The sequence below is a fragment of the Naegleria fowleri genome (genome assembly GCF_008403515.1).
Source record: "Naegleria fowleri strain ATCC 30894 chromosome Unknown tig27, whole genome shotgun sequence".
NCBI lineage: Eukaryota > Heterolobosea > Eutetramitea > Acrasida > Naegleriidae > Naegleria > Naegleria fowleri.
In genome coordinates this window covers 61,617-89,562 of record NW_025407959.1, presented here as the reverse complement: position 1 = coordinate 89,562, position 27,946 = coordinate 61,617, and the positions used below count along the sequence as shown (strand labels likewise).

Sequence of the window (27,946 nt, the reverse complement as noted above, 5' to 3'; positions counted from 1 at the left end):
CATTACAAATCGACACAACAAATGTCATTGTTTGATTACTTTTCTAATGCTTCTTTCTTCTTTTTGAGCCTTTCGATGACATCGGCGAAATCAGAGTTTGAGTCTTGACCACAGTCAGTAATTGCTGTACTGATACTATCAAGCTCGTCACTCGACAAATCACAATCTCTCGCTTTGAGCATGGCTTCATAATTGGTGGCACTTTGCTTGAGAAGTGCAGTTTTGGTTTTGTTGTTTTTTGCATCATCAAACTGAGGCAAATCTTCTACCAGGGCAAGAAGCTGGTTCAAAAAACTTTAGGTTGTCCATTAATATGAATGTTTCAAACATCAGCATCATGATGTACACAACATTAAGCTTGTAGTTATACTTACTTGCACATCAAATGCCAATTTTGTCCATCTTTCACTTCCTTAATAATAAGATGAGGACATCAACACTGTAACATCCACGCCAACTATTCACTTGAATGAGTTATCATTTGATGGTACCGTTATTTTTTCATGTGAATTTCCTTCCCAAACAAAGATGGCTGAATGTCCTTGTTATGTATCAGGAATGGTTGTGACCATTGATCGCCGATACGAACAAGATGCCTGTATCAAGTTTGCACACACCATTTTAAAATCGGTATTCGCACTCGAACGAGATGAAGAACATTGGAATGCTTTGTTATCAGTACATGGATTTGATGCATTTGAATTGGTATTTTCACACTTTAGAAATCAAGGCTCTAACTTTTTCCAAACATGCCTTTCAAAACTTTGCAGTGGTAAATCGTCGATACTGAGTGATATTGCAATTAAGTGTCAGTTTTGAACGGAAAGAATGAAATTAGTTGATACGAATTTGATGTTAAAACATGATTCACAATTCAGTGAATTCTCAATTCACTGACTTTCCAATTCAAAATATAATTCTTGGATCTGCGAGAATCTCAATCAACTCCAAAGTTGTGAAATTTGAATTTTGCGGAATTTGGTGTTTGCAATGAAATCACAAGAAATAAGCATCAAAGATAATGAAATATGAATGAGCTCAAGTTGGGCCTGTGCATTAAAATTCCACAAGCTTTGATTTTTTCAAATTCTTCAAGTTTTGAGTTTTGCTCTGTTGAATGAAAGGACAAAAATGAAACAAATACGAAAAAACACATGATTTGGATCAAATTCGCACATCGATGTTGAATTAATTTCCCTTGTTTTTGCTTGATTTCATGGTTTCTTCTTGTTTTCCTCGAATTTTCACTTTTTAATGCACAGAGTCAACTATTGGAAGAAAACAATTAAATTTAATAAAATTTCGAATTCAAATTGTATCAAATTTCAATTTGTTCCAAATCTTCTTTGTTGGATCATTAAACTCTTCACACAAGATGGTTATTTTTCAACCAAATTTGTTGAAAAGCACATTTTCACGGCTGTCATGCATCTCCAAAATTCCTTAAATTCAAGAAATGCATAAACTCTCTCATGGCCTTAAATCAAGAATTTCAAACATGGGAACATTCCAATGATTGGAAAACCCTTCTTCTCAACACGAGTTTGAGACGTTGCAAACATTTGCAACAACATCATTTTCCGAGAATTTCAAAAAACCACAAAATATGGACTTCTTGGAAAAGAGTTGCATGATTTCAATGCTCCGCAACTTTTCAATGGACTTTTCCAGGTCTGGCATAACTCACATTAGTCAAAGCTGTCATTCGACTGGACCATCCCATGTTTACCAATGATGATGAATCTGCAGTTCGTGGGGCTGCTCTCAATGGAGGAGTTTGCATTAAGAATTGAATGCGTTGAGCGAGAACATTTTGTGGTGGTTGGGTAGAAGACTCCTCTGAAACACTTGTGGATGATGATGTGGAATCCAATGATTCAGAGCGATCATGATGATGAGACTCTACCTCCTGTTGCTTCTCCATCTTTTTCATCATCTTCTCTCGGGTTCTCTTGGATCGGTTTTGAATGGTTCTCTGCTTTTTGAATTCCTCTTGTTGTGAACGATGGAATTGTGTTTGAATGGAATTGATAGATTCCGAAGCTTTTGGATATTCATAAAAACCACTCTCTTGATCCTTCTTGGGATAGACCAGAGAGAAGGATGGTTCATTGCTCACTCCATGATCATCCGAGGAGCCATTCCATCTCTTCACTCTTGTATTGAACAAATGTCGTTTCCGATCTCTTCCAGTTCTTTCCTTCTTTCTATTCTTTTGATTGTCATGAAGAAAGGAAGTGAAGTTGGTATAAAAGAAGGGTATTGGTTGTTGTTGAGTTGCTTGTCCGGGGGCCTGTTGAGGTGGATTAGCCAACAAGTGAATTTGGCGAGCCTGTTTGGCTGTTAAATGTTTGGAAGGGACGAAAGGAGTTTGGATTCGGACCTTGCCTGCAGAGCCCATGTTGATGATGACGGTGTTGATGTTTTTTTTGTATTCAACTTGGGAATGCCAGAAAATTAGTGAAGTTTATTTTTATTTTAATTTCAAAATTCTATTTTTGCCGACCAATTAGAAAATGGAGAATTTCGTGGTTTGTTCGTTTGAGGCCTTTGTGGCATCAATCAAGTGTTTCTTTGAGGTGTTTGCAAGGAAATAAAACAATGCCAGAAAAAGTGTCTTTCAACCAACCAAACGCACGCAAATGTTTTCTTCCTTTCGTCACATGTTGCTCCCTCTATTTCGTTCCATGAAGCAAAATGCTTTTCGACAAAAAATCTCAAGACCCTCTCTCCCTTGTTCTGTAATTATTGGCTCCTCTCACTTTCAAGAATCTTCAAAACCTCATTCTTCCACTGCTTCTTTGCAAAGTTGACTGTCGAGGTGTATTACTCGGTCAAAAAATCAAAAAAAAATGAACAAGTCCTCCCTTGCCCGTAAACTCGTAGTTGCCAATTCCAGATCCTCCCTTGTTGCCTCTGGTTTCGTATCGACTCATCAATTCAGAAATTTCTCATCCCAATGCTCTTCTAATTTTGCTGAACAAAGCACTTTCAAGAAGGGTGTTTTGCTTGTTGGTAGACCTGGTGCAGGAAAGGTATGTATCAATATTTTGAGGTTTCATGATGATCAAAATTTGACACGGATGATGTGGTGCTGAATTTCAATGATGATGATGATTTGACCCCACCTATGTGATTATGGCAATCTATGATTGTCTGTTCATGGTTTCGAATGGATGAAAATTTCTGTTTTGTATCGTGATGATGACATCATCGTCATTGTGATTTTTTACAAGCCACCGCCATTTGCTGTTGCATTATTAATACGAATGATTCTCTTGAATGATCATTCACCTCCGAACGACGATATGTATGCCTGTAAACTCTCTGTATTTCGTTTACATCCTACTGTCGTTATCATCCTTTATCAAACAAAATTACTGAATGCACTCTCTCGTTGAAACTACTTATTGAAATCCTGGTCATTATCATCATCATTGTCAATTTCCTTCCGACAAATCATGTAGGGAACTTATGCAAGTCGTGCTGCTGAACAATTAAACATTCCTCACATTGCTGCCGGAGATATTATCAGAGAAGAGATCAAGAACAAGACCAAGATTGGTTTGGAGATGCAATCCTATACTTCCAAGGGTGCTTTGGTTCCTGATGAATTGGTCATTGATCTCTTGGTGAACAAAATCACCCAGAGTGTGGCCGGAACAGGAAAGGGTTTCATCTTGGATGGATTTCCACGTACCATTACTCAAGCCATCAAACTTGACTCACTCTCCGACAAGATTAAACTCGATCTCGTTCTCAACTTGCATCAAGATGAAGATATCATCATTGCCAAGATTAGTAATAGAAGAGTTTGCTCTAATTGTGGACAAGTCTACAATTTTGCTCACATCAAGAGAGATGGTTTGGACATGCCTCCATTGGTTCCAAAGGTTGAGGGAATTTGTGATGGTTGTGGAGCTAAGGATTCACTCGTTCAAAGAGATGACGATCGTGAGGAAGTTGTACGAAAGAGACTTGTTGAATATGACAAATTAACCTCTCCATTGTTGGAATTCTATCAAAAGAAGAGTCTCCTCAAGACCTTTGTGGTCAATGGTGGTGCTAAGGCATTGATGCCCTCATTCCTTAAAATGCTCACTGAATAATTTTCCAATTTTTATTTAATATGGTCATTTGGTTTTATATTGAGACGAATGAATCATTGGAACCACATCACATACTCATGTAATAAACAATGATGGCGGAAGAAGGACTGAGTTCTCAGTCTTTTACAAAAATGTCTCAATTCGATGCAATTTTCTCTTCATTCGGATTGGACAACACTTCGACCCTTTCAGATTAGCAAGTGTTTTCAATTATTTACATGAAATGATTCAATACTTCAATCAATTGTTTTATCAAGAAGAAGATCAAGAATTTGAAACCAAAATTGAAAAAGAGGAATAAGAGAAAACAATCTAAAGTGAATGACACTGCTGACAACAAATATACTTACTGGAGTATATTGAAAACATTTGTTAAATTACAAAATGTCAAACGAATGAATCAATATTTAACAAACTATGACTCGTGGAAGACAGATCACTCAATTCAAGTCGAACAAAAATCACACGAGGCAATGAATCATCTTTCCATAATAGAAAAATTACTCCATCTTGAACAACAGATTCACAAATGATTAGAGGCCCAAAGCAATCGGTCAATGTTTGTTCAGAGCTTGTGAAAAAACGTTTTGGAACATTGAAGGGTGTATTTGTGACCAGATTTGAAAACTCCACTCGTGACAAGATGGATTTGGAATATGTGGTGTTTTGTGATTGTGGATTTCCTTTGTTCATCTCAACAAGTAGCTACTATCAATCCGACACTTGCAGTGGCATTCTCTAAAATTATATGAACAAGTATGCATCAACCAAAGGAGATTATTTTCTAATTCTAAAACCAGTGCTAAGCTTCTTCTTCATGAGATCGATCTATACCGATTCTCAACATTCATCGTTCTTCAATCCCAAATTACTCAAATTTGTCAAGACACTCCTTTTGGATCATCACTCGCAACAAGTAACTCGTGAACCTCAAATCCCGTCGATCGTTCGAGTGATTAATGGTATCGTTTATTGTCGTTGGCATTTCTCTTGTTGAAATTAATGATACAGATGAAAGTGCCAAGCAAAGTATTCCTTTATATGTGTTCCAGAGAGGAGAAAGCATGATTGTGTGCTCCTTTACATGTGCACTACATGGATCTATATGAAATATCTTTCCTTATATGGTTGTGAATTGTTGGAAAAAGATTTAGTGACCAGACTCTCAAATCTCGAAACACGTCCTTCTTTGCAGGTTCGAAAATTCATTCTCTTGATAATAAACTTTGGAACTCGATCTCACACCTCTTCGAAAAGGATAAACATCTTGTCAAGAAACACTCCTGTTTTTTGTAAGCCTTAATGACAAAGTGCTAAAAATAACACTGAATTGCGATTTTTCAAACAAGCAAAAAAAATGCCATCCGATAAGAAGGAAACAACAACGAGTGCAACCACCACCACGGCAACCACACCATCCGAACAGAAAAATTTGGAGGATCAAGACATCCTCGAGGATGATGATTTTGAGGAATTTGAAGATGAAAGTATGTTTGTATTTTTTGTGTATTTTTTGTGTATTTTTTGGGAATGACGAAAAAACAATCACATCTTTTGATCGGATCATGAACTTGTGTGTGGCTTGCTTGAATCATACAATTTTTTTGATACAATCAATAATAATAATTATTGTATTACTTTGAAAAATCTTGCTCAAATGTGATCGGATGATGCTGAACGAAATTTCATTCATAATTTATGTCAACCTGAATTTTGCCAATTAATGAAAAATAACATTGATTAGATTGGGATATCAATCAAGCACAAGAGCAAGAACAACTTGAATGGGAGGAAGATTGGGACGATGAAGATGTGGATGATTTCTCAAAACAATTGCGTGAAGAGTTAAAACGACACGAAATGCAAGACGAACAATAATTTCATTCCTACCAAATCATCATGTCACCACCCGTTAAGCCACCTTGGAAATACATCCATACCTCATCCCATCGACACAACTTTCATGTAAGAATCAATATAAACTAAAGTTACCATTGTCAATTGTCTCATTATCATTTTTATTAATTTGATGAAGTGCAACAGATTTAAAGCTTCGTGTTCAATCATTGAATTTATGTACATAAATGCTCGAACTGATCTTCAAGAAATCTTGAAACAGCTGTTTGTGAAAGGGCACACTTTATTCGGCAATCACAATTACAATCAACTCATCACTCCTTATTGTTTCTTGTAAGGGCTGAAAAGAGCATTTCTGCTTGTGAATACGCATTTCGTTTTGTCAAGCTGGATGGCGAAGGAATTCTAGGAGAGATAGGTGAAGCGTTGATATATGAAGGTGTTCTGGTGCTAAATGGAGAAAAGCTCAACGATGATGAATCTCTTTCAGGAGTGAAAGGAACTTTTTCTGAAGGTGATCTGAATGAATCTAAATTCTTGTCGACAGAATTAATCTTACTATTGATGTGCGAAAAGTTTGAAATACCTCCTCTAAAAAGTGTTGCTGTTGCTGCAGGAGTATTGCTAGTGGATGTTGAGGCTCGTGTACTTTGAGGTGTGGTCTGAATGAGTTCTTGATCATTGAAATCCAATCGTTTCTGAGAAACCACCTTTCTCGATGAAGATTGATTGTCTCTGGCTTTCTCTTGTTGTTGAGGAGTAGAAGGGCTGAACAAGAAGTTTGGGCTCGTCAATGTGCGATCATTCATTGGAGACTTTTTCTTAATAGGAGTGTTTGAGTTGAGTGCAATCCTTTCTTGTAAGGTCTCTGAATCTCGTTTTCTCTTTCTCAATATGGATGGAGAATAAAATGAGCGAGCTGGTGACAAGCTGTCCCTAGGAGGTGAAAAGAAAATATTTTTTGAGGGTGTGTTTTTGATGGGGCTAATGAAACTGGCATTTCTGTCATGCTTTGGGCTGGCAAACACATCCTCAAAGTTGAAAGAGCTATTAAGCATGGACGAGTCGTGCTTGCTAGGCGAGGAACCAAATCCCAAATCGTATTGCAATGTGTTTGGATAAACGTCTGAGCTTAGTTCTGGATTATAGGATGGTGGTGGTACAAGAATAGACGAGTTGAGATCAGTACCTCCTGGTAACTCTACAAAAAGTGATTCTGCATAGTTGGCAGTCTCTCCAGAATCTTGTGCGTCTGCTTGGTAGGTTGTGAGAGCAGAACTGTCATTAGGATTCATCTCAGTCAATGCACTCATGTTGACATCGTTTGAGGAAGGAACACTACCTGACATCATGATGGTCGTGATTTGAGTTGGTGGCTGAGATTTTGGAGGCAATTCACTTGGGTTTTGCTCAATCTTCTTTGACTTTCTTCTCGTGTACTTTCGCTTTGGTTTGACTTGTTCGCTACCTGAGGCGGCAAGAAGAGGAGTGGAAGATGCAGAAGCGGTGGTGCTGTTTGTTTGGCTTGATGCAAGAGAGTTGGTACTCATGGTACTGGCTTCAGAGATGGCGTCCAAGTTGGATTCTTCCTTTTTTTTCTTTGATGATCTGCCTCGTGGCTTGGTTGGAGGAAGACCTTGTTGCTCTCTACGTTCTCGTTCTAGTTTCCTTCTCATTGTCGAGTTCCAGTGATTTTTGATGGCATTGTCAGTTCGTCCAGGGAGCAGCTTGGCAATTTGAGCCCACTTATTTCCCAGCTTTTCATGAGCTTCAGCAATGATTCTGTCCTCTTCCTCGGTCCAAGGGCCCTTATTGATATCTGGATTTAAATGATTGTGCCATCGTTCACGACATTGTTTTCCAATTCGTCCTGGTAAGTGTTGAGCAATGAGGGACCATTTTTTGGCACCATATTTTTTGACAAGCTCAATAACTTGGTTATCTTCTTCGGCTGTCCAAGGTCCTTTCACCACATCAGGATTCAACACTTTTTGCCACCTGTGCAGACATTGAACGTCTGTTCTATCTGGAAAATGTTCAGCAATCTTCTTCCAGTTCTTTCCTCTGTGAAGAAGGACTGCAGCCTTTAAAGTTTTGTCTTCTTCTGCTGACCATTTTACCTTGGATTTGTCTCTGTTATCATCGTACGTGTGGAATATCAAATTATATGAGTTGTATGTATGGAAAATCATTATGAAACGTGTCAAAATCTATCATCACATGAAGTGTTGAACTTACTTTTTTGTTCCCGTTGTTTCATCTTCTGACTCGTCTGTACTCTCCGAAATGGTCGTTCCTTGGGTCTCTTCCTCGTCGTCAGACATGTCTGCTTGGCCAAGATTGCTAGATGATGTTACCGATGAAGCAGGGATTGCTATTGGTGTCGTGGAAGATGACTCCATATTGTTGTTGTTGTTGTTTTGGATTGTGGATGTAGTTGCAGAGTGTTGAGGTGTCGGTGGTGCCATGATGTGATTGATGCCATGATGGATACCTGTGGAATGAAGCGATGGAGAGGATTGAGACATGGTGGTTTGGTGGTTCAAATGACTTGTATTATGATTTACGATACCAGAGAGCAATCCTCCTTGTTGGTGATGAATTGTTCCATTGAACTTTGAATTTAATCCGAATAAATTCTTGGTGGTCGTGTCTGCACCCTGGTTCGTTGGCGTCGTGGGTCGATATGCTGGATCTATCAGTGCCGATGAAGGTTGGGAGTACAGAGCTGAATTTTGTGTAGAGAGTGATGTACTGGTGGAAGGAGGTGGTGGATTGAGAGGTTGATTTTGAAGAAAGGCCGAGTTAGGTTGTTTCTTGGTAGTTGTGGTCGTCGCAGGGCTCATTGTGAGAGATCTTTTCAACAATGATGTTTTTAAATGTGTGTATGTGGATTATGAATGTTTGTGTAAACACGAGTAGAGGAATCTCTTTGAGTTGTACAATCGCAGAGACTTGAATGGTTTGATTGAACTTTTGTTGCTGTGGCGACGAATAACGCATAGTGAGAATTGTGCAATAATATATTGAAATACATCATCATTAGAACTCTTTAATAATGAGAGATGAACACAAATACCTACATTTCAATCCTCGGAGAGAAGTTTAAACACGTGATGATGTTGGGTTATTGCGAAATGTTGTGGACAATTTCAAAACACCAAACAACGCTGCTGTGAATAGGTTTGTATCAACTTGGATTACAAGAGTAATAGCATAAGAACAACAACCATCAATACAGCTACTCTGTGTTGATGAAGAAGGTGATGATGATGGAATTCGTATTGGAAGAAAAAGGCTTGAATCAACCACAAAGCCAAGCGATGATGCTTCTAGGCTAGCTGTTGTGAATATGATTTTTTTTTGGAGGGATGAAAGCGTTTTTTTGGCGCAATTTAAATTTTTTTAACGGTTTTTTACAACGTCTCAAAATTTGATTTTACGACAGTGAGCACCATACAACCAAGAGAAGAATTTGGAATTTCACACGATGAATGATTAAAACCCAACAACAAAACCAATCAGCGAGAACACGACATTTCACCCTATGCAAGATATGTAGGGAATAAATATGATAGCTTTGTTCACCACTTAACAGTGGTGGGAATAATAATTGTATCTTTTTATGTGTGTGTGAACATGTTTGAAAATCATCCTCATCTCCGAGTATCGTGTATTCTTCATCATGGCCATCACCATTCCAACAGATGTACATCCGAGTCGAGCCACTATTCATTCGCTTGGATTACTATCTCTTTTACCGATGATGATGATGATGATGTGGAAATCTACACAGTCTGTTTTGCTCCACGATGATTTGGCATTATCGGAAATAAACAGACTCAGCGAACGTGTTGATGGCGTTGCAAATTCTTTTGGATAATATTTTCACATGTGCAACGTATTGGCAATTCATTCCATATGATGTGTGTAGTAGTTTTGTCAGACAGCACCACTCAGTTGTCTCACAAAAAACCAGTTCTGTGTTAAAGGGAGAGCTTTTTTTTCTGGAGATTTGGTTTTTGGAAAGAAATTCATTCAGTAACGACTAATTCGAGCGCCTTTATTATTTGAATTTGGCCGTTTTGTTTCATCACCTCAGCTATTCGTTCAATTTTGGACGATGCAACAGGTATTACGTAAGAAACACGTGTTTGTGGCTGATGTCAAACTCAAACAACAAAAAATAGCCTTCACTTCACTCCCGTGTGCAGTTTCGGAAACGTGGATTTTTCAAGACAAACATCAACCGCACATCTCTCCCTCCTCGGAATTATCATATCCTTTGATAAAATTTCAAATAATTATATAAATTGCAAACAATACAATTCCTGTAATTTATTGTAGACACTAGTCCTTCCAAATTATTTAGCAATTCCGAATAATAATATTACTATTGTAATGGTGTATATTGATAGCACTGGAAAAATTCAATCATCACGAGGTTTCATCGGAACGATCAAACATTGGTGGGCTGCGTTTATTGCATTTATTGTTTTATTCTTCACTACATTGAATCCAGCAAATGATCACAAATCGAAAGGAAGTGGAGGCACCTCGGGAAGTTTATCCACGAGTGGCGGAAGAACAATCGGAAGAGTGAAAGGACCCCCAAAACAAGGTCCCAATTGCATGTCAGGATCATGAGGAAGGTAGTGTGTACGTGTTGAAAAGTTTTGGAGTGATGCAATTCATATAGAGTCATCTGTTCCCCGAGTTTTTGTGGATCACATGACCATGTTGCGCCCCAAGATGAAGATACAACATTATTGTTCTGATGCCTGTCAATGCTGACCATGGTGCTCATCATAGAGACTGCCGTCATATGAGCTCACTATATGTATTTTAGAATATTGTGACAGAATGTTCAGAATCAATCTTTTGGGATGACATGTTGAAGGAATTGAAAACCATTGTTGTTTGCATTGCCTTAGGCGATCTCAACAACAATTCCCAATATTGAAGATAAAAGATTGATCCATGTTGTGTCGGACATGAGGGAGCAACTCGAGTTTACGGATTGCATTACTCTTCACACGTATGCACTACATTGAACCACCATCGCAATGTAATAACAATTTTGATCATAACATTTCTCATAACAAGAATTTTTTATAATTATAAAAATTGAGATTGATCGACTTAATATTGACCTAAATAATGTTGTTAAATTAATGAACACTACGTCATTATTTAGGTCAACATTAAATTGATCAATCTCAGTTTGATCGAATCGCATCGGAGTGAAGTTGGAGAAATTACAAGTACACATTTATTTGCCATTTCAAATTTCGAAAGACATTGCTTACTGAGTTCACTTGAACCTCGCAATTACAAGTATTCATTCACTGCAGAAACAGCCTTTCCAATTGCTGCACTAATGGTACGAGCTTGCTCCAATTTGCCCATTGCAACAACCACAGTCTTTGGGCAGACAACACCAACAGCAGCAGTCTTATTTGGTCCATTACAAACAAACTCAGTGCCATCACATCTAATTCCCATGAACTTGGATCCTGCAAAGGTTGGTGAGATTGGTGCTGATTGTTCGGTCCATCCCTTCAAGAGAGCAGCCAATGATTGAGCCTCAGTTGGAGAGACATTCCAATTTCCAGCAAGACCCCACATGGCCCCGTCCTTACCGATCAATAAAACAGCCTCAACACCTGATGCTGCTGATGGAGCGAGGAGAGCACCTTGTACCCATTGAGTCCATGGAAGAGTTGCCATTGTGTGATGAGAAAATAAGGGTTGATTGAATGATTAAGGTTTAAGGGTTTTAAAAATCACTCGTGATCAGAGAATGATTATTTTTTTTTCTGTGTGATGTTGCAGAGCTGTAAACGTGTGTTTTGTAAAGTGGAACGTTCGCGATGAGGTCGGGAAAATTCTTCTGGTTTTGTGTTTCATAATCATGGATTTTCAATGCTGACCTCAGGTCTGGGCTTTGAATATGTCAGGATTAGATTCAAAACTTGAAAAGAACTCGACGTGAAATATATTTCATAACATATGATATGCTCATCACTTCTCATTTGGGAATATCTCTAATGAATTCAAATTCTGTCAGAATTTGAATTCACTTCTGTCCAAAAAAGCAATTTATTTAATATTGTTGTTTGATATTTCAACTTTGAGAAGAGATCTATGGCATTGTTTTGTCCTCTTCCAAATGCTGTTGGTCCTCCTCTTCGTCCGTCTCCCATTCCATATTGGAATCCAAATCTAAAAAACTAGTAAAGGGTTCAAACTCATCCTTACACATGGTCGAATAGAATTGAGGTCCCTTTTGAAACTCCTCCTCTGTAATAAGGACTTGATCCAACTTGTGACAAATCTCCTCAACATTCAAATGTTGTCCAATTATGACAATTTCTTGTCTTCGATCACCAATGGCATTCATGAATGAATTCTCATTCGAATCGACCTTATTTTGAAAGAAGTCATTCTTGATGGCCTTCTCAACAATTTCTTTTCCATACAATTCCAAGCAAAACTCTTCTCCCAAAGCGACAAAGAATTTTCCTCCATCATGAATGTTCATTTGTTGACCTGCTTGTTCCCAATCTATGGATTGCCATTTCCAAACATTGGTTTCATTGTTGTTTTTAACATTATTAATAGAGAACTCATCAAAGAACCAACATTCACTTACCTCCACAGTAATCATTTCGTGTACAGAGCCATGCATATCCTTTGGAACGGAGAGCCACTTTTTGGAAATACTTTTCACGATACAACAAGTGAAACAACTTCTCAGTATGAAAGGGTCTTCTTCGACGATAAACAAAACTGGAAATTCCATATTCGAGAGTTTCTGGTTGATGAGAGTCACCATCACCACGTAATTCTTTCAACCAACCAGATTGACAAGCTGCTTGTTCAAAGTTGAACAAATTGGTGTGAATGACTTGAGAGAGCGGAACTCTTGAATGACAAGTTTCATGAATTCGTGCTTCAGGATTCAATTTTTGAATCAATGCTCGAATTTGAGAGACTACCAACAATGTGAGTAGATTTGATTTTTCCAAATCTCTCAGCATAGGTTTCAATGGAAAGCAGATCATGGAAGAAACTACACGCATCCACCACCGTGACACAAGTATCCAGTTGAACACAGTCTGAAAGTGTCATGATCTTTGAGTGTCCAGAGGATTTGTGTGGTGAGTTTTTGAGTTTTTTCTTCTTCTTTATAGAGTCCTCTTTGCTAATTTGAAACTCGACACTAAAGGTTTCAGCCACTAGAACATGATGTGTGGTGAGAACCAGTGTGACGAAAAACAAGTGCAAGATTCAACCATGTTCCATTCACATTATCGTCATGAAAAACCAATTCCAACACCACTTGTTAAAAACTTTTTGTAAACTTTTTCCAACTTACCTTGTATGGGTTCACTAATTCCAGTGGATTCAATGACACAATAATCAAAACGACCTTCATGTGCCAATTCGTACAATTCCATGAGAAGATCTTCTCTCAACGTACAACAAATGCATCCATTTTGCATGGAGATTAATTTCTCTTCAAACTGTTTGAGTTTCACATCAGACTTTTCGACGAGTGCATGATCGATATTCACTTTGTTTCAATGATGACCCAAATAGGATCGCATTCATAATCCAATGATTATTATTATTGAGAATGAGAACATTTTGAAGAAACATCACTTACATTCAGCCATATCGTTGACAATCACTGCTACTTTAAGATTCTCTCGATTCATGAGAATGTGTTTCAAAAGAGTGGTCTTGCCTACCACAGGTTTGCGTGTGAATGAAAGAGAGATTTGAGAATAGTCCATAAACAAACAACAACAACAGAAAACTCTTGCAATGCTTACCTGCTCCTAGAAAACCACTCAACAAGGTCACTGGAATCTTCCTCATGACGCTATTTGTTGCAGTGGTATTTTCAAGTTCGTCCTCCCAACAGTCGTCATCACTCTCATTGTGATGGTTTCTTTGGGAGGAAGAAGGAAGAGGTTCCTCTTGCACTTGGACAGGACATTCTTCGAGAGGTGTTTGTGTTTCGATGGTCTGTTTGTTGGAATCGAGCATGTTATTCAATAGGAATGGTTGGTAAGTGGGAGTGGACATTACTCTTTGGTTCAAATTTGTTATGTAATTGTAAACGTGAGCAAATATTGGCAGTGGTTTCAAGGATGGAACAAGCCAAGCGTTGGTTGGAGGTTTCTGAAATATTTTTTCACCAATTTTTCACCCTGCAAGAATTGTACAAGTTATTGGCTGGGGCGTTCCCAAGTCAACTTGAACGAGGTGGTTACAACAGAGCATACTCATCCAACAGAAAGGTTTGGATTGGTCAACCTGATTCCAAAGGTCCCGCATGCATGATGTCACTTAAAGGAACGTCATACTAATGAATTACACTTGGAAATTCCTGGGGACAGTTGTCAAAGTGAAAAAACTCAGAAAGATGATTGTGTTCATGGAGATGGTATCTTTGTTGTCATGACACAATACTCTTGTTCTACTATTATGGCTAGTTTTCTAAATGGCAACTGCATCTCGAGATGTATGTGGTTGGAAATAACAACAACAGCTACAGACACAATTATAGAATTTGTACATGTTTGGATGAGTCCAAGCGATCAACTCGTATGCATGTAACTTCAAAGTCATTGCAAGCAAGAGGGACAAACACACAACCAAAACAAGAGTTATTCACCTGATGCAATGACTATAATTCCTAAAAATTAAATATTGTTTATTGGCCCTTCGGTGCCTCAATACTTGTCATAAAACAACATTGGACTTCATTTTCGTTTAGATACTACTTCTGAATGTCGAATGTTTTTAACAGGATATATCAAATATTAACAGATTACATGCTTGTGTTGAGCAACTGTTAACATGGGTTGAGTCCATGATTCAAACAGAAGGCAAAAATAAAGCAGTGTTTTGTCAGTTAATGCATATGGTTTCGTTGGTTTGTAAGGTTGAGTCGTCAATTATTGTAAAAAGGTCATGAATAGGTATATATAGTGTTGATGGATATGATATGTTAATAATGATATGTTAATAATGATATCGATTACCAGCATTGTCTTCAAAGTTCTAAGTCACAACAATTAATAATGTTGAAGGGCGGAGAGCAGTCTTGGATCCAGTATAAGGTGAGATGCTTCTTTCTTGTTCTTACATTCATTACACGTTTCTTATCGAATTGTTGATAGCACTGATCATCATAATACAAATATAGTATCTTGCCTTTTTGTCCATGATTAGTATGATCGTGAAGTTTGTTCTTTTGCTTTGTTTTTCTTTTTGGCTTGGCTTTGTCGGTGGATGATTGTTTTTTAGCTTGTGTGGTCCTTCTTGTTTTGCGAGGTTTGTTCTTTGGCTTGTATTCTTTTTCTTGTTTTGATGGAGTTGGTTGATTCAATGTTGATAATGTATTCTCATCTTTCTCAACTGGTGGATTGTTAGTTTTCTCAACTGATGGATTTTCTCTAAAGGTGATTGCGTCACATAGATGATGTTGTAAAGATTGTAGCAAGTGATTCGAATGATCTAATGGCTTCCGTGCCTTTTCTTCGCAATTTCTGTTCTCTTCATTTCGTATATATTCATTAAGTTTGGCGTTTAATTGTTTGAGGGTAGCTGAAATGTAATTCGCTTGTTGTTCAATTCTTTCCAAACGTCTTTCCAGGCTGTGGAGCATGCAAGAGTCAATTCTGATATTCATCTTGCGGTATTTTTTAAGGGCTCGATAATTCCTAAAAATGAAACATATTTAATGAGTACTATCCATGTCATCATCATCTCTCGATCGACAGCATGAAACTCACAATTCTGTCGAAGAAGACGTGAAGAACTTTCCTTTCATTACATCTATCACTTTTTCGAACGCCACACCAGCTGATCTTGATCAACAATAACAACATGTCGACCCATTCTAATCCAAGTTCAACCATGAATCAAGAGATGCACCCACATTCAACGTGCATTTATTGCGCAGCAGACATGCATCTCTGAGAAAATCACAAGTTCCACTTCAACACACCAAATGTACATGTGTGCCAAGAATGAACACTACAATAACGGTGAACAATGATGATTACTGCGAAAAACAACACCTTTTCATTCCAACCTAAAACTTTGACAATTATTATGTGTAAACCACAACCTTTGACCATCCAAAAAAAGATATGCTATGTCATTGGATCATGATACAAATCATTGACAGGGAATTTCAATCCCATTGACCCGTTAATATCAAATTATGGAAGACTTCAAATAAGCCAACATCAACCAGCATTCATCCACACAGGTGAACTCTTTTTGAATGCATAATTTCAAAGTTACGGACACCAAGATTCTTATGCGCTGCTGAACAGGAAATATTATACTGTAAAACGATTAAACGATTGAATCTCTGTGAAGATTGTTTTGAAAGATCGTGTTTGGTGAGTTCGTGTATGATTTGTCCCTTCGAAGACACTATTCACACTTTTGGCCATCGAATGGATCTTTCAAACAAGTCATTTTTGGACATGGAGATATATTTGTTGTAATTTGGCCGAATTATATCTCCAAGAACATTTCATGCATGATCATACATGAAATCGCATCTCCTCCTGACAAGGTTAACACACACAAAAAAGAGCCGTCTGTGAACACTCAAATCACCTCTTGGTGTGTACACAAAGAAGGTTTTAATGTGGAAGAGAAAGTTTAATTCTGTTCAGAATAACGCCTTTTGAGATGACGAGGAGAAATTTCCATCGTCTCTTCTTTGACAGGATTCTGAACATATGCTCGAAATATATATACTTTCAAAACAATGAACACCAAATATATTTAAAAAAAGAAAGTAATGAAAGAACATCAGTTTGGACATTCAACCACAACAACAACAACAACAATGAACCCACATCAGAGACTTCTTCTTTTCAATTCCTCCAAATACAATAATCAACACACATGCTTGCCTCCACTTGTAGATGAGCGAAACGACCTGTTGGGTATGAAAAGGATCCAACCTGAAAAGAGTTCTTTCTCTTCTTCTTCTTCTGTATTGTCTACCACAACATCACCAACAGTGTCCACGAGACAGTACATGCAATATACTTCTTCAGTACAGGAGGGACAAACAAGAGTGATCAAAGAGACGTCTCCCATATGTCCTTCATCGGTGTCTTCGTCCTCTTCTTCATCATCAAGTAGTCATGGTCGTTTGCATGTGGTAAGTAGAAGCAGGTATTCCTGTGCATGTGAGAACTCATACCTATTTGATACATGGTCTACATTACTCATGATGCACAAAAACCATCTGCTCTCATGCATGTGACACTGTATTCGACCCATGTTGATCAATGTATGGAATCTTCTCTTTCGACATGCAAAATGAAGTCTATGGAAGACATGGTAAGTGAATGATTGATCATTTTTGAATATTCAAATGCATGTTGGGTACCCAACTGCAATCCATGTTCTGAATTAAATTGAATATACTTTATACATGACTTTGAATATTTTCCATTTTGTGTGGAAAATCCTTTCTTATAACTCGAAATTTGTAGTCAAAATATTTTCATGCGTCACAAATGATTGCAGCTCGGATGCTTGGAGTGAGTGTTTCCACATTGAAGAGAAGATACAAGGAAGTGAGCAATGGAAACCGTTGGCCTTATTCAAAGGTGAGTATTGTTGTTGAATGATCAAACGATGATCATGGACATATCAATCCGACGATTATTCATTCTCATACATACTTGTCATGTACTTTTCACGAATTTTCCTTAATTGAATATCAATAGATGTCTCTGAATGAAAAAAAAGAGAAGTTTGTGGTTTTACATCAACGATGAAGATGAGAGTGAAAAAGTCATTTCCAATGAATGTCATCTTGTCTTGCAGAAAGCTTTTCAAAATTGTACTCTTCCTCCTTCTTTTTACTTTGCAGATAAAAGAAAGAAAATAACATTTCTAAAGTATAGATCGAACGATAATGGTCAAGAGAAAAGATTATGATTCCAATATAATTCATGAAAATGCATCCCTTTCATGCAGCGGTATTTGGATATAACATGAGGCATCAAATAAGTACTATCGATAGCCAACAACAGCACTCCCGTGAAACAACAGAGTTTGAGCAATGTTAAATCCAAGAAACAGGGAGAATTCTATTATTTAGGCCAATGATAATTGTGAATAATCCCGTCTAATCGAAAGAGCAGTATGAATGAGTTGAAGTTTTTCACACTTGCACCTTGACCTTAATTATAATCATGTCATTATTATGCTATTTGCATATTTACAATTACCAACAATACAATTCTGTTTCAATTCTGACCAAATTGACCATTTATTTCTTGGATTTTCGCTCCTTCTTCTTCTTTTCTCGAATATATTCTGGAGGAACACTGAATGCACCACTTTCAATCAAATTTTTGAATTTCTCTTCAACTGATGCATCTTCGAAAAACACAATCTTTCCCTTATGAATGTCACTGATGGACACATTTTCAGAGCTTCCAAATTTCTCAAGCAGTGATTTTTCCAAAAAGGATGCAAATTTTGATGTCACCTTTTGATTCTCGTTCAATCCAAGTGAAACTCCCGAAGTGGTTCTGGGCTTCACATCAAACCAACTTGGACGATAAATATCCTTAGTACCATGCAATGAAATTGTAAATTGTTGTCCATTAATATCCTTTTTTACAGAAATTTTTTTGTAGTTGTGGTCATTCTGCAATTCATCACTGGCCTTTGTTGTGGCTTGCTTTTCTTCTTCTTGTTTTAAATATTCTATAGCTTGCTCTTCTTTCTCAAATGCAACTAGAATTAATCGTGGTCCAATTCTCAACACGGCACTACAATTTGGGAAACACTCTTTGAATTGTTGTTCCGTAATGAAAATATTTTCGTTTTGAACTTTGAGCACTGCCCCTTCCTTCTCTTCTTGTTTTTTCTTCTTTTTTGGATTCTTGTTCTTCTTTTTGGAGGATTTCTGTTCTGAGTTGGAGAGAGCTTGATCTAATTTTCTCTTCTTAGATTCTGTCTTGTCGGTATTATTAGTGTCATCATTATTTGAAGAAGAAGAAGGCTTTGAATCTCCTTTTTTAGATTTTGAAAGAGAAGATGGAGACTTTTTTGATGATTTCATGTCGGGGTCATTATTTCCTTGTTTTGAATTTGGAATGTTTGTGGCCAATGATTTTTCGTGTTGACTCTTCGTTAATAATGTTGAAGAATTTCCTGATGATGATGATGGTGCCTCTTTGAGAGAGGAACTCATTGCTGCCTCTTGTTTCTTCTTCTCATTCTTCAATTCCTTTTGAATGCGTTTCAATTTGTCTCTCAACATTTTTTTTGAATTCCAATATTCGGTAAAATTAAATTTCACAATTCAAATAATATTATTAATTGAAATTCAATGTACATCTTTATTTTGAAACAAATTTTTTTGTTCCAGAATCAAGAGAGTGATCCTCTGATAATTGTCAGAGGATTATTCGAGCTTCACGAATATCGATCGATGGGATGAACATTTAATTTTTCACTTTCAAAAAAATGTCCCAAAAACGTCCTCACTCACCAACAAAGAGCTAATTGAAGAATACAACCGCAAAGTCAAAGAAATTGAAAAACAATTCAATGGATCAAAGAAGAAGAAGATTATTCCCATTGAAGATATCCGAGATGAGGAGGAGGAGGAGGATGAATGGGAAGATATTGATGAGGAGGAGGATGAAGATGAGGAATTCAACGTTCATCCCGTTCATGCCTACTCGCGTACAAAAACATCCAAAGAAACAACCCTCCCTTCAGCGGAAGCCTCCAACAAGGTTCAACAAGCTCTCAAAGACAATGAAGCCTTTAAAACTCTATTCCAAAGTCGAGTTCAAGTCAATGAAAATTTCTGTCATGAAGGGCAAGGACGTGATATCTACAGTAGCCAATACGTGGTGCAAATGAAATTCGGAGGAGCAACAGAGAGCACTGCATCGTTGGAAATATATTTTGAAGGAGATGTTACTTATGATCCGATGGAGGAAGGCTCCACCGGTAAATATGTCAGAACAGTCACTGTTTATAAATCCAACACAAAAGTATTGAGTGGAGAATTGTTTAGAAACTTGGAGGAAGTTGATTATTGCTCAGGCTATGGAGGAGTGAAGCTCACTTCCAACGTTAAGAAGCTCAAGGATGTCTTGAATATTGATTCAAAGATGTTTCTCTCCTTGATGGATATGATTTGTAAGGCCATTCCAGTGTTTCATCAGGGTGAAATGAAATTTGTCAGTAAGATTATGAAACGTGTTAATGAATACGCGGCTGAGTGCATTCAAGCACAACCCTCACAGAACAAGCAATAATGAAACAACAACACTGTTGTAGTTTTGAAAAATTGTGTGCTTTTTGGGAGGTTCCAGCATGTTAGGTTTCAAATACGGTGATTGCCGTTCACTTGATTCGCACGTCATTCTTGGGGAGAATCACAACCTTGAACGTGACCAAGTTGTGTTTGTTGGCCATGAATGGAGACATGCACTCTTGTTTCTGAACACAGAGTTTGCATTTGATCATTTGTGGAACTTGCCACCTCACATTTACGTGTACGATCTCACAACAAAAAATGCTTTCGACCATTCTCTCTCCTCTCTTTGCAACGAACGACACTACTACCTCGACTACTCCAAACAACCATTCATCCACTTCCTCTCAGACTCGGATCACTAGTACCACTCGATCAACGCCATCATCCACTCCAAAAGCGATTGAATTTTCATTTGATCATTTCAAATACATTCAACTTCCAACGGAATTATGGCTGTACATTTTGCAATATTTACAAGTTCCTGATTTGGATGCCTTCTCGAGATGTGACTCGACCTTGTTTCACTTTATAATGTGTCGAGATGTAAAGAGAGAAAATTCCTTCACATTCACCATTAAAAATTGGTTTTCAAATACGATTGAGACAAGTAAGGAACAAGTAGAGTATCAACGAGTTCAACAACTCATTTGGAAACCCATGTTGTTGCGATACTTTCCAAGATTTCAAGTTTCGAAATTGGAGACGCGAGTGAAGAATTATTTGACTGTATTGCAAAGAAGACTGCGCTATATTCAACAGCAAGATGACAAACAACCATTGTTGCAAAGACAAATAAAATATTCAGCAAGGGAATTGTTTCGAATGGAACAAGAGCGACAACATGAAGAAACGAAAATGCAATTACAGAAAGAGAAGGAATTGAATTTGGAGGAAGATCATCTTCCACAACAACAAGATTTAACTCAGCATCGTCACGAACAACCTCATGAAGACAATCCTCGTAGAGTGGTCATTGAAGAAATTTTAGACATTGAAGATTACTATGATAATATTCGTTTAAACAAAACTTGGAAACATGGGTACAAACATATTCTTGAAGATAATTTTATTGAAAATTGTCAATGGGTGTACAAGTGCCCTTTGAATTTCACACAACTAGCGGATGAATTCAAAAATTCTGCCATGTGCTCGTATTGCAATGAGAGAGTGTACAGAGTGAGAAACGAGCATGCATTTAAATATCACAGCGATATGGGGCATTGTGTAGCATTTACTTATAAGGGAGAGAAAAAAATTGGATGTGTGTTGTATTAAGGAAACAATGTCACATTGTTATTAAATTGTAAATATGAGTTGTATTTTTTGGCAAGATCTTTACGAAATCTTTGTTAAGAGATCCCACTGAGATAGTTTTTCTTAATTTAACAAAGTAAAATGTCATCATTTTGAATTGAAGTTTTTCAATTCAAGAAAACAAGCCTTGATGTCATTTTCTTTCTTTTGACTTGAGAATTCAAAAAAGAGTGGCGTTATAAATGTTGTTTTATGAAACAAAACGCTTTTACTATCTCTTTCCAAATCGTCTAAATCTCAAAGCCAAATAAATACAAATTCTCAAAAACACAAACATGCCTAGCAAAATGAGAACATTTCCCCATATTGGAATCTTGCTATCTTCAAACACATAGGCCAATGCTTGTTCTCCATTTTGCAAACATCCAAACGATGACAATGTCGTAATGGTATTATTCCAGTTCATTTTAGAACAAATTTCGGCCGTGTAAGGTTCTAAAGGAAGATAGTGAGTGGAATTTGGCAACAAAATGGAACTATCATTTCGGAACGTACACAACTCGGTCACATTCACTGATTGAAGTGCTTTCGAAACGGCAGCACATTTGAAATTCAATTGATTAAATTCATTCTGTGTCATTGCATGAACCGAATATCGGAAGAGAGAAGTGTATGAGAATGGATAAAACCACCATCCAATTTGAGAATTTCTTATCAAATATCCACCAAAGCACATCCAAATTGTCATTAGTACAGATAAGACCAAATTTCCAACATCGACTGTTTTGACAAGAGCTCCAACCAAGAGACCCAAACTTTCACTCAACCACTGAACAATAATTAAAATTCCTAACAGAATGAAAAAGTTTTCTGGTCGATTTTGAAAGCCAACCAGCCAATACGTGCATATTAACATGACACATGGAAAAATGGCCTCCACTGGTGTGTGGACGGTCGTATAGGCGGCATAATATGTAAAAGTACCGTATAAATTGCTTTCTCGTTCTCGTGACATTAATGCTCTTTGTTGTGGAAAAGTGGCAACAACCGATGCTGAGGGTGCATATGCAGCACATGCTACCACAAAGAATAATGCAGAAATTCTAGTGTTGTGAGTTGTGGTTGCCGAAATTTTCAAAAATTTCACATCCAATGTGACCATGGAAATTATCGAATTATCAACAACAAGATTCAAAATTTTGAACATGAAAATTATAGGTCCAAACACAACATCAACTTACCTATCAGTAATACTTTGTTGATCTAAGGGAAGTCTAAAATAGAGTAAACCGGTAAAAATTCCGAGAAAAATGGTTTGGAACAGTTCAGAAACAAGAATGAGAGGATCTCGTACAGTAGTTCTCAAATTCCTCCACACTAACACCAAATATTTCACAAATTCGATCAAGATTCGAGAGGTCAAAGAATCGTCGAATTGTGATATCGTTTGTGGCAAATTTTGTAAATCTTCATGAGGTTTTTCAGAGATTTTTAAATTATTATGACTTGAAATATTGGTGATTTTGGCATTCTGGAGCATCTTAAACACTTCAGCCATCCAGTCCACACGTATTTGCATGACTGCCATTTCGTTTTCTAACTTCTCTTTCTTTTTTTCTGTTGTAAGAATGGTGCCAGTAGCAACTTGAATTTGCTCGTCACTGCTTGTTGCAATATTTCCCTCCACAGAGATTGAGAGTTGAGATTCAGATGGTTCCAATAATGCAAGCGGTTGTTGAGTTTTTTGTAATTCAGATGGCAAGTCAGCGAGTATGGCTTTATCGATGGATTGTTGCTGCAAGAATGGATTAGAAACTGTGTTAATTAACCAGTCCGCTAAGTTGGTGTCCTGTGGTACTGGATATCCAATTTTCGAAAAGTAACTCTTAATTTCAGAGATGGGTCCAAAATAAATCAATCTTCCCTTAGAGAGAAGCATGACATTGTCAAATAAGGCAAATAGTGATGAAGAAGGTTGGTGAAGTGTGGCCAAAATGGTTTTCTTTTGTTCATGAGCCATTGATGACAATGTTTTTCCAATTTGAAGTGCAGTGAAAGAGTCCAAGCCACTCGAATATTCATCCAAGAGCAATAAATCTGGGTTGTTGATGAGTTGAATGGCAATGCTGACTCTTCTCTTTTGTCCACCGCTGTGTACATATCATGTGTAAGGCAATCACATTGTGAAAGGTCCAAACGCCGAAAAATAATGATCGTTTCTTTGTATAAGCTAACAATGATCATAACAAGTTGACAATACTCACCTCGCACCCTTCTTTTCTCCATTTCCAATTTTCACCTTTCTACATGAATAGAGTCCCATTTGATTCTCAATTTCAAAGGTTCTGTCACTTCTTTCTTTCAATAATTGTAGTAAACTTTGATTCTTTGAAAGTTTCGATTTGAGAAGAGAGGCTTCCAGGAGCGTCTCATGAATGGTATCTGTGGCGAGTAAAATATCGTCTTGAAAAACGTAGCCACCCTCTTTTTGAAAGAGTTTCTTTGTCATGGATCGTCCCTTGAACTCAATCTCTCCAAAACATTCTTTGGAGTTGTTCACACGACGAGAAATGAGATCTAACAAGGAAGATTTACCAGAACCTGTGTACGTTTAAGGTAACGAATTGAGTAATTTAAGTAAATGAATTTAAGGTCGATTCGAATCGACACAAATCAAAATGTTGAATATCCAAGACACAATGCAATCATGTTTCCAAGAGACACAAAAAAACGTGTTCTCAACCTACCTGAACTTCCAATAATACACGTCATTTGACCCTGTGGAAATGTACAACTAATATCAGAGAGGATCATCTTGTCCTTTTTCTTGTAGCTTACATTTCGGAGAGTGAGGCCACCATAATGGTTCATGATCGAGTGTACGACCACTCCTGCATGAAGAGGCTCTTCCTTTTCATGAAGAGGATGTTGTTGTTGTTGTTGGTTGGTTATCATGGTTGAGGATGATGAAGAGGCTGATGATGAAGCGGAAAGATCTACAGAAGGGTCCTGGATCTCATGTTCCGAATGGTTCGGTAGTGGTGGTGCTGGTGTTGATGTGTTATTGAAATCATCTAAATGTGGTGCATGTTGGCTTGCATCGCTATTGTTGTTGTCTTCGTTGTACTTATTGTTCCTCATCATCTTCATCATGTTGTTTTTTATATCTTTGGAGGAAAGACTTGACAACTGTTTTTATAATTTGAAATTCTTCAATTTTTGTTGTTGTTTTAAGTGTTCCGAGTGGAGTGTGTTCGGAAATATTAAGACAGTGGTGGGTCCGAGTGGAGTCGGATTCTCTCGGCAACGAGGACCACCTGTTAGGACATTTTTTTGCAGTTGCGCGGACTTCGGAGATGTCAAATTTTTTCTACTTCGGCCTTCCGTTTTCGATTTCTTAACGTTGACCATATCTCCAAAAAAAGAGCCTTTGACCAAGTGGCAAAATATTTGGCAGAGTGTCTTTGAATATGATGCGCGGATGACTCCTTTCCAATTATTTTCTTAGATGATCAAGTGTATGAAGAAGAGGCCAAGAAAATTGGTCAAATTTTGGTCAAATTTAGAAATAACAAACCCAATGTGTTGGATGCTTTGAGAGTGGCATTTGACAGACATCTTAACAACCGAGAGAAAATCCTTTTCATTGTTTTCACAGATGGGTGTCAGATTCAGGTCAGGAACCAAAAATTCTCGATTTAATTCACAAGAGAGTGGTCAAGTCAGACCCAACTGAAAATCGAGTGAATATCTTGTTCATTCGACATGGAGACGAGAGGGATGCAATCCAATTCTTGAAGCATTTGGATTACTGTCACAGTTGATTGGTGAAAATTTTTTGTTGACACAAAAAGTGACAATGCAGTGTTTGCCATGGTTGGGTGCGAAGAATGTCATTTTGAATGCCATTTTCGAACATTTGGACAATGAATTCAAACATTTCATTTAAAGCATGGATTGATCTTTCGTTGGCACAAAGTAGTGCTTTAGTACCAATAAACCTCACAATCTTTTCACCATGAAACGAAGGCAAAAGATTTTATGAGAAGATTTTAAGATGTCGCTGGAGAGAGCTCTCGTCGACCCTTCAACACACACACGAAGTCCAAGGTATTAATTTGGTGCTGAGTGTTGAATTGTAAATTTTTTGGAAAATTTTTTAAATTCAATTCCAGAAAAAATAACGACACACCACACGAAATGTCTCGCTCACAAAAAGGCTCCCGATATGAGGAAGAGCTCCACGACGAGCAATTTGATAGACCAGGAACAAAGAAGAAGGGTTCTAATGTCAATTTAGATGATATGGAAAGAGGGCAACGAAAGGAAATGGTTGCTGATGAAATTGAGTTGGAAGATAACAAGGTTCAAGATGTTGATCCAGTGGCTGATTCCGTTTCAAAGAATATTCTGCCATACTTTACTCATCCCGATATTATTTTCGATTGGCGTGCTGTTTTGGGTGAATTTGTGGGTACAATGTTGGTAGGTTGAATCAATAGATGTTGTAGAAGTTTTTGTTAATTTTTTTGTCTTTTCGTTGCTGGATCTGTACAAACCTAACCACTCCAATCACCTATTGAAATTCAATCAATTCATCAACTACAAATTATACACTACGATGATGATGATTGTTGTTCATCATGGATCTACCTCCCTCCTCTCACCAACATCATTTTACAACAACTACACACCACATACAATATTTCACAATGATGACATGACCCTCCTCTCATCACCCAAAACCCTTTTTGCTGATGGCGTGTAAACGGCATCTTCTCTACTTCATTCTTCTCTGTGAAACAAATTTACAACATTTCTGTCTGTACCGAACTTTATCGATCAATAATAATGACCGAATGTTTTTGCACTCTCTATCATCACATAAATGAATGAATGGACTACAAATGGACAAAACTGATACATCCAAACTCACTCTGAACAGTTCATCTTGATTGGTACGCTCAGTTCACAATGGTCTAACGGAGATTACATTCGTGGCTCACTTGGTCACATCTTTGGTTTAATTATTGTCATTCACGTTTTCGCCCCAATTTCCGGAGCTCACGTAAATCCTGCTGTTACAATTGCTGTCTTGGTTACCCGTAATATTGGTATCATGTCTGGAGTTTTGTACTTGTGTGCTCAATGTTTGGGTGCCACTGTTGCCTCTTCTTTGACTTTGTGGATTGCAGGAGGAATTGATGGAGCTGTTTTTATTTTACCTGCTGACGATGTGGTTACTGCTTTGAGAGGTTTCACTTCAGAACTTTTGATGACATTCATGTTTGTTACTACAATTTTCGGAGCTGCCGTCAAAGTTAAGCACTTGAACACTCAATCATACTCTTCTGCACCTCACACTGCAAGCAAGATGGTTGAGAATGAAAGCAAGATCTTCTTGGAAGTCAACTTTGAACCTATTGCAAAGATCGTTGCTGCCTTGTACATTGGTTTGGCTCTCGGTGCTAACGCTATGGCAGGTGCTTTGACTGGTGCTTGCATGAATCCTGCTCGTGCTTTGGGTCCAATGCTCATTTCTTGGTCCTTCTACAAGCATTGTTGGATTTATTATACTGCTCCATTCTTGGGTGCTATTTTGGCTGCTCTCATGTTTGAATTCGTTTTGACTCCAAACAAGGCTTGCGGACGTATCTGCAACTTGTGTCCAAAGACTCACCAAGTTATGAAGTTGGGTCAAATGTGGAAGTAATCAACTGTATTCTATCTTTGCACTACGACAATTATTCTTTTGTGTGGAATTTGTATTACAAATTACAGCAACATGGAATTTCTTGTTTGGATTGGAAAAGATACATGTTGTAGTGCAGTGTTTTATCCATGCGACAATAGAAAAATACCTATTTTGAGATTTCACTCAAAAGTACCGATCTCACCTAGAATTATTAAAGTTTTAATTGATTAAAACACAATTCCTCAATCTTCTAAGAGAGTAATACAATGTTGTTGTGATCAACGATCTTTTGCACGGTTTGTTTTATCTCTTGGGACTGCTGAAGGTGACTGAACCTACCTACATGTGGGATCATGAATTTAAGCCAAACTTGGTTGTTTGTGCGATGACATCTTGAAACAGAATTGGCAAAATAGACCTGCATGTGAAGTTTGTGACCTCTTTTGAACCACTAACACTAGGTAATGGACAATTCAACTTTGTGTTCAATCAAACATGTTACGATAGGAGAGAGATTGGTTCCACCTCTATGTTCTATTATCAACTTCAGATTTCTGGCTTCTCGAAGTCTTTTATTCTTTTTACCGATTTCGCGAGCTTCGCCTTTTCAAGAACTAAAAAACACATCGAATCAACTAACTCGATTGACCATCAATAATTATAGGAACGTCAACCACTCTGAAC

The 27,946-nt window shown here is 37.6% G+C and overlaps 14 protein-coding genes across 14 annotated transcripts; 6 read left to right on the top strand and 8 right to left on the bottom strand.

The window, feature by feature from the left end:
* Positions 1 to 35: 35 nt before the first annotated feature.
* On the bottom strand, positions 36 to 382 carry FDP41_001531 (uncharacterized protein; the record flags this gene model as incomplete). The annotated part of the gene is made up of 2 exons (XM_044704626.1): positions 36 to 294; positions 375 to 382. 2 exons carry the CDS (start codon positions 380 to 382, stop codon positions 36 to 38), a joined length of 267 nt encoding a protein of 88 aa, XP_044563901.1.
* Positions 383 to 1,654: 1,272 nt separating this feature from the next.
* FDP41_001530 (uncharacterized protein) lies at positions 1,655 to 2,401 on the bottom strand (the record flags this gene model as incomplete). The annotated part of the gene is made up of 1 exon (XM_044704625.1): positions 1,655 to 2,401. One exon carries the CDS (start codon positions 2,399 to 2,401, stop codon positions 1,655 to 1,657), a length of 747 nt encoding a protein of 248 aa, XP_044563900.1.
* A 451-nt stretch (positions 2,402 to 2,852) lies between these two features.
* FDP41_001529 (uncharacterized protein) lies at positions 2,853 to 4,109 on the top strand (the record flags this gene model as incomplete). Its single annotated transcript, XM_044704623.1, has 2 exons — positions 2,853 to 3,035; positions 3,468 to 4,109. 2 exons carry the CDS (start codon positions 2,853 to 2,855, stop codon positions 4,107 to 4,109), a joined length of 825 nt encoding a protein of 274 aa, XP_044563899.1.
* A 1,357-nt stretch (positions 4,110 to 5,466) lies between these two features.
* Positions 5,467 to 5,987, top strand: FDP41_001528 (uncharacterized protein; the record flags this gene model as incomplete). Its single annotated transcript, XM_044704622.1, has 2 exons — positions 5,467 to 5,596; positions 5,854 to 5,987. 2 exons carry the CDS (start codon positions 5,467 to 5,469, stop codon positions 5,985 to 5,987), a joined length of 264 nt encoding a protein of 87 aa, XP_044563898.1.
* Positions 5,988 to 6,280: 293 nt separating this feature from the next.
* FDP41_001527 (uncharacterized protein) lies at positions 6,281 to 8,812 on the bottom strand (the record flags this gene model as incomplete). The annotated part of the gene is made up of 2 exons (XM_044704621.1): positions 6,281 to 8,099; positions 8,205 to 8,812. 2 exons carry the CDS (start codon positions 8,810 to 8,812, stop codon positions 6,281 to 6,283), a joined length of 2,427 nt encoding a protein of 808 aa, XP_044563897.1.
* Positions 8,813 to 11,297: 2,485 nt separating this feature from the next.
* Positions 11,298 to 11,696, bottom strand: FDP41_001526 (uncharacterized protein; the record flags this gene model as incomplete). The annotated part of the gene is made up of 1 exon (XM_044704620.1): positions 11,298 to 11,696. The coding sequence occupies one exon, from the start codon at positions 11,694 to 11,696 to the stop codon at positions 11,298 to 11,300; it is 399 nt and encodes a 132-aa protein (XP_044563896.1).
* A 415-nt stretch (positions 11,697 to 12,111) lies between these two features.
* FDP41_001525 (uncharacterized protein) lies at positions 12,112 to 14,063 on the bottom strand (the record flags this gene model as incomplete). The annotated part of the gene is made up of 5 exons (XM_044704619.1): positions 12,112 to 12,533; positions 12,622 to 12,963; positions 13,348 to 13,545; positions 13,639 to 13,719; positions 13,808 to 14,063. The coding sequence occupies 5 exons, from the start codon at positions 14,061 to 14,063 to the stop codon at positions 12,112 to 12,114; spliced, it is 1,299 nt and encodes a 432-aa protein (XP_044563895.1).
* Positions 14,064 to 15,036: 973 nt separating this feature from the next.
* On the bottom strand, positions 15,037 to 15,675 carry FDP41_001524 (uncharacterized protein; the record flags this gene model as incomplete). Its single annotated transcript, XM_044704618.1, has 1 exon — positions 15,037 to 15,675. One exon carries the CDS (start codon positions 15,673 to 15,675, stop codon positions 15,037 to 15,039), a length of 639 nt encoding a protein of 212 aa, XP_044563894.1.
* A 1,179-nt stretch (positions 15,676 to 16,854) lies between these two features.
* On the top strand, positions 16,855 to 17,800 carry FDP41_001523 (uncharacterized protein; the record flags this gene model as incomplete). The annotated part of the gene is made up of 4 exons (XM_044704617.1): positions 16,855 to 17,175; positions 17,343 to 17,357; positions 17,513 to 17,629; positions 17,750 to 17,800. The coding sequence occupies 4 exons, from the start codon at positions 16,855 to 16,857 to the stop codon at positions 17,798 to 17,800; spliced, it is 504 nt and encodes a 167-aa protein (XP_044563893.1).
* A 497-nt stretch (positions 17,801 to 18,297) lies between these two features.
* Positions 18,298 to 19,299, bottom strand: FDP41_001522 (uncharacterized protein; the record flags this gene model as incomplete). Its single annotated transcript, XM_044704616.1, has 1 exon — positions 18,298 to 19,299. The coding sequence occupies one exon, from the start codon at positions 19,297 to 19,299 to the stop codon at positions 18,298 to 18,300; it is 1,002 nt and encodes a 333-aa protein (XP_044563892.1).
* A 206-nt stretch (positions 19,300 to 19,505) lies between these two features.
* Positions 19,506 to 20,311, top strand: FDP41_001521 (uncharacterized protein; the record flags this gene model as incomplete). The annotated part of the gene is made up of 2 exons (XM_044704615.1): positions 19,506 to 19,518; positions 19,566 to 20,311. 2 exons carry the CDS (start codon positions 19,506 to 19,508, stop codon positions 20,309 to 20,311), a joined length of 759 nt encoding a protein of 252 aa, XP_044563891.1.
* A 260-nt stretch (positions 20,312 to 20,571) lies between these two features.
* Positions 20,572 to 21,588, top strand: FDP41_001520 (uncharacterized protein; the record flags this gene model as incomplete). Its single annotated transcript, XM_044704614.1, has 1 exon — positions 20,572 to 21,588. One exon carries the CDS (start codon positions 20,572 to 20,574, stop codon positions 21,586 to 21,588), a length of 1,017 nt encoding a protein of 338 aa, XP_044563890.1.
* A 250-nt stretch (positions 21,589 to 21,838) lies between these two features.
* On the bottom strand, positions 21,839 to 24,720 carry FDP41_001519 (uncharacterized protein; the record flags this gene model as incomplete). The annotated part of the gene is made up of 4 exons (XM_044704612.1): positions 21,839 to 22,670; positions 22,809 to 23,717; positions 23,832 to 24,168; positions 24,315 to 24,720. The coding sequence occupies 4 exons, from the start codon at positions 24,718 to 24,720 to the stop codon at positions 21,839 to 21,841; spliced, it is 2,484 nt and encodes an 827-aa protein (XP_044563889.1).
* A 1,047-nt stretch (positions 24,721 to 25,767) lies between these two features.
* On the top strand, positions 25,768 to 27,280 carry FDP41_001518 (uncharacterized protein; the record flags this gene model as incomplete). Its single annotated transcript, XM_044704611.1, has 2 exons — positions 25,768 to 26,052; positions 26,513 to 27,280. 2 exons carry the CDS (start codon positions 25,768 to 25,770, stop codon positions 27,278 to 27,280), a joined length of 1,053 nt encoding a protein of 350 aa, XP_044563888.1.
* Positions 27,281 to 27,946: the final 666 nt, after the last annotated feature.